The sequence below is a fragment of the Otolemur garnettii genome, unplaced genomic scaffold, assembly GCF_000181295.1.
Source record: "Otolemur garnettii isolate 467f Iridium unplaced genomic scaffold, OtoGar3 scaffold00022, whole genome shotgun sequence".
NCBI classification, from domain to species: Eukaryota; Metazoa; Chordata; class Mammalia; order Primates; family Galagidae; genus Otolemur; species Otolemur garnettii.
Window position 1 is genome coordinate 3,061,959 of NW_003852417.1, and position 4,332 is coordinate 3,066,290.

The following is a 4,332-nucleotide window of genomic DNA, read 5'->3' on the forward strand; positions in this document are numbered from 1 at the left end:
TTATCATGTTCAAAAAGTAGTATTTCCTGTGAACCATGTCCTGCCCACTTTCTACTGTATTGTTCATGTATTGATTTATTGGATTTTTTTTTAATAAGAAGAGAATGGAGCCCTTTCCATGTGTATTATAAATTTGTTTGTCCCTTGCCTTTTGACTTCAGTACTTTATGGCCTCCTCTGTTACATTTAAAACTATACCCAGGGGTGGCACCTGTGACTCAGTGAGTAGGGCGCCAGCCCCCATATACTGAGGATGGCAGGTTCGAACTCGGCCACTGCCAAAAGGCAACAAAAAAAATTGCCAGGCGTTGTGGCGGGCGCCTGTAGTCGCAGCTACTTGGGAGGCTGAGGCAAGAGAATTGCCTACGCCCAAGATTTGGAGGTTGCTGTGAGCTTTGACATTACAGCACTCTACTGAGGGCAACAAATTGAGACTCTGTCTCTAAGAACAAACAAAAACTGTATCTGTACCTGTACCTGGGAGTTTTTATCTGGAATTTGATATAAAGAGATAGGGATACTTCCAGATGGTTACCCAGTTGTCCCAACATTACTACCCAATCCCCAGACTGGAGTGGGGAATCTGTGGCCTTGAACTTCAACTCCCAATAGCTTTATTCCCGAGTGCCCTCCCGTGGTGACTCCAGCACCCCTAGAAGGACAAATAAACAGATGGTCTTGATGGAGTGGAACTCAATTCAAATCACAGGTCTAGGAATGTCTAGTAGGTGTGTAGGACCACAGTATCATCATTAATAATGACATGGAGCTGTATAACTGCAAAGCAGAACTCAAATTTCCAGGACAGTGCCAGGTTAAGTGTTGATACAGCCCCAAGCTAGCTAATCCTTGGTCTCTGTTCTCTCCCAGCAGGGAAGAGAGAACAGCCCAAACCTGCCAAGTCATTTTACAGACCAGAGTCCGGCCTTAGTGGGGCCTAGATGTGGTTGCACCAAGCTGTGGCCAGGAACTAGGTGTTAAAAGCTATGGGGCCTGGGGCACAGGATTACCTGGGGCTGTTTCTGTCCTCACTGGCACTAGAGACAATTCTCTGGATTATGTTTAACCTAACTGGCTGTGAGAACACTTTCTAAATACTTTGAGTGGAATGAATACCTCTTCTTTTTTTCAATTCAAGCTTAGTATTGCCAAAAAGTGACCTTGGAAATGTCTTTTCTTTTAAAATGGAAGACCTAATTTACCAATGGTAAAGTTTGAGCTTGGTATATAGCTCAAACTTCTTGGGCTGGGCACAGTGGCTCACACATGTAATCCCAGCACTCTAGGAGGCAGAGGCACGCGGATTGCCTAAGTTTAGGAGTTCAAGACCAGTCTGAGCTAGAATGAGACCCCACCTCTAAAAATAGCAGGGCATAGTGGTGGGTGCCTGTAATCCCAGCTACTTGGGAGGCTGAGGCAAGAGAATTGCTTGGGCCCAAGAGTCTGAGGTTTCTGTGAGCTATGGCACCACGGTACTCTATTGGGGGCGACAAAGTGAGACTCTGCCTCAAAAAAAAAAAAAAAAAAATTCTTGGCAAAGTACATACTCAACGCCAATTTCCTATTAACATAAAGGGGAAAGGGGACAATCCTGGGGACTTACCCTCACTGGGTAGCTGAGTTACTCTAACACAGTGGTTCTTAACCTTCCTAATGTGGCAACGCTTTAGTACAGTTCCTCATGTTGTGGTGACCCCCACCCATGACAAGTGGTGTCTCGGTTTCCGATGGTCTTAGGCAACCCCTGTGAAAGGGGAAAGGGTCATTTGACCCCCAAAGGGGTCGCGACCCACAGGTTGAGAACCGCTGCCCTAACACATTAAACCTGACTTCTAAGACTCAAAGGAGGCAGGGCTGTTAGTGTTGTTCTTCCTCCCCTCCACCCCTGGCCAGACTTTTCTTTGTGGCTCTCAAAAAATCTCATTTATGGGTGGCACCTGTGGCTCAAGGAGTCGGGCACTAGCCCCATGTACCGGGGGTGGTGTTCAAGCCTGGCCCCAGCCAAACCTGCAAAAAAAAAAAAAAAATTCTCATTTTGGGAAGTCAAGCCATCCCCGGGTACATGGAGACCAGTCGTGACAAGCCAAGCTTTAGTCTAGCTGAGCAGCCCCAGGAAAGGTGCTCACCTCCACCGTATGGAGCCCAGGGTGGGGGAAGGTGGTGCTTTTGAGAAATGAAGAAGGCACGCTTTCAACTTTAAATACGTTGGTGGCATCAGCTGGAGGCTTAATTTCAGCAGCTTAATGTTTCACCCCTGGGAAGAGGAGCCAGAGTACCCATCTGCAGTCCTTGCTGCCTTCTCAGATCCACTGACCAGCCTGGTGAGACACTCCAGAATGCCCACACTGGCTGTGGGTTCTAGGGTAACACATGGCTCTTACAGCAAGGGTTCAAAACTTCCACTTTGGGGGTTAAGTAGTCTAAGAACCACACTTTTGGGGAGGAACAGGGTCCAGTTTGAGTAAAAGGCCAGTGGTTAAGGTCAGACAAGGTAAAGATGTACAATGCGAGTAATTGCTTTTGTTGAATTTATTGAAGTTGAGTGTGACCGCCAAAATTCCCGACTCATGACTCTGCATCTTATAGGAGTGAAATTAGGGTGGGCAGAGGAACAACTACGGTCTCTGCAGGCAAGACTCAAATAATCCCCATGTTCCCTGAACACTGGCCATGACAGGGAGGGCCAGTCAGGCACGACAGCATTCTGCAGCCAGAGGCTCTAGGCACCCCAAGTTCAGAGCTAACTTTGTGGACACTTAGGTGCACTGGGCAGATGGAAACCTCAGCCTCATCCATCCTTTCCCTGCTACCCACGTGGGTGACATCCATTATTCTCTGTGACACTCCACAGCAATATATCTAGATAGGACTTGTGAGTTTCTAGAATGGACACACTATAAAAATTTCAAGATACTGCCTAATTATTTCAAGATACTTTATTCTTAAAACAGGTCACAACACTAAGCTTTTGGCCCATTCTGCCACTGTACAAGCTACAAATGCTTGCTGAGCAGCAGAGGGGCGCTCTTTCATAGCATGTCTGAAAAGTGAATAAAAATCCATGTAAAACAAATATACAAATAGTTTCCATAGGAACACAGATAAGTGTGACCCCATCTCCTAATCTTACATATTGCTGCATCTGTGTCAACCCTACTCTTACAAAGACATTTCAAAACTAGCAATAATTAAGTTAAATGGTCCCCCCAAATCCCTTAATTCAAGCTAAACTCGCAGTTTACAGCTACAGAATGATATCTACACATTAATACTAGCTGAAGCACAAGTTGCTGGGTGACGTTTCATTCCACTTTCCCACGCACAAGACACAGGCAGAGTGCCAACATCCTGCTCTTCTACTTCGGGTAAATAGTCGGGGTTCTGGATTTGCTGCACAAGTTGCCTAAGGGAGAAAGAAGTAGCATATTCAAAAACCCAGAGTCATCCATAACTGGGTATGAGATTATTTGCTTCCCATCAGGAAGCAATTCAATATACTTCTAAGAGACAGCTCTTCAGAATTACTTTATTGGCACTAAGAAAACCACATGTCACATGCATTAACTTAAAATATTCTAGTTACACAGAAATAGCCTCAGGGAAGCTCAGTGAGTAAGGTGCCGACCCCATATACTGAGGGTAGTGGGTTCAAACCTGGCCCCGGCCAAACTGCAACAAAAAAATAGCTGGGCATTATGGCAGGCGCCTGTAGTCCCAGCTACTTGGGAGGCTGAGGCAAGAGAAACACCTAAGCCCAGGAGTTGGAGGTTGCTGTGAGCTGTGTGATGCCATGGCATTCTACTGAGGGTGACAAAGTGAGACTGTCTCTAAAAAAAAAATAGCCTCATCAGCATTTTCTAAAACTTTTCTTAGAAAAATGTGGGGGGTGGGTGGCACCTGTGGCTCAAAGGAGTACGGCACCAGCTCCATATGCCGGAGGTGGGGCACTGGCTCAATATACCAGAGGTGGTGGGTTCAAACCCGGCCCCAGCCAAAAATTGCAAAAAGAAAAAAAAAATGTGGGGGTAAAAAAATGGGTATTACTGGAGTGATTCACCTTCTATGTGTCTGTATTTAATCTCAGGCAAAACAATCTCTTATCTACTTAGACAAGAGCAAGCATAAATCCAAAGTGCCCATTCTTGCCAAAACCACACACATGCACCATCTCACTTACCACGTCGGTCCTGACATCACATAGTAGATAGTTGGCCTCTGGAATCCATTGAAAGTAGAAGCAGCAGCCACAGTGTAAGCACCCATATTTTCAAAGAGCATCCAGTCGCCTACATGCATTTCTGGCAGGTCACACCGCTCAACGATCCGGTCAAG

At 46.1% G+C, this 4,332-nt stretch overlaps 1 protein-coding gene across 1 annotated transcript in view; it reads right to left on the reverse strand.

Annotated features, from left to right (window-relative positions):
• Positions 1-2,914: 2,914 nt before the first annotated feature.
• Positions 2,915-4,332, reverse strand: part of ODC1 (ornithine decarboxylase 1) — a 6,233-nt gene continuing 4,815 nt past the window's right edge. Inside the window, exons 7-8 of the mRNA XM_023511810.1 lie at positions 4,178-4,332; positions 2,915-3,403 (exon numbers count right to left, since the gene is read on the reverse strand). Of these exons, the coding sequence (XP_023367578.1) occupies positions 3,259-3,403; positions 4,178-4,332 (300 nt within the window). The 3' untranslated portion in view covers positions 2,915-3,258. The remainder of the gene's footprint in view (positions 3,404-4,177) is intronic.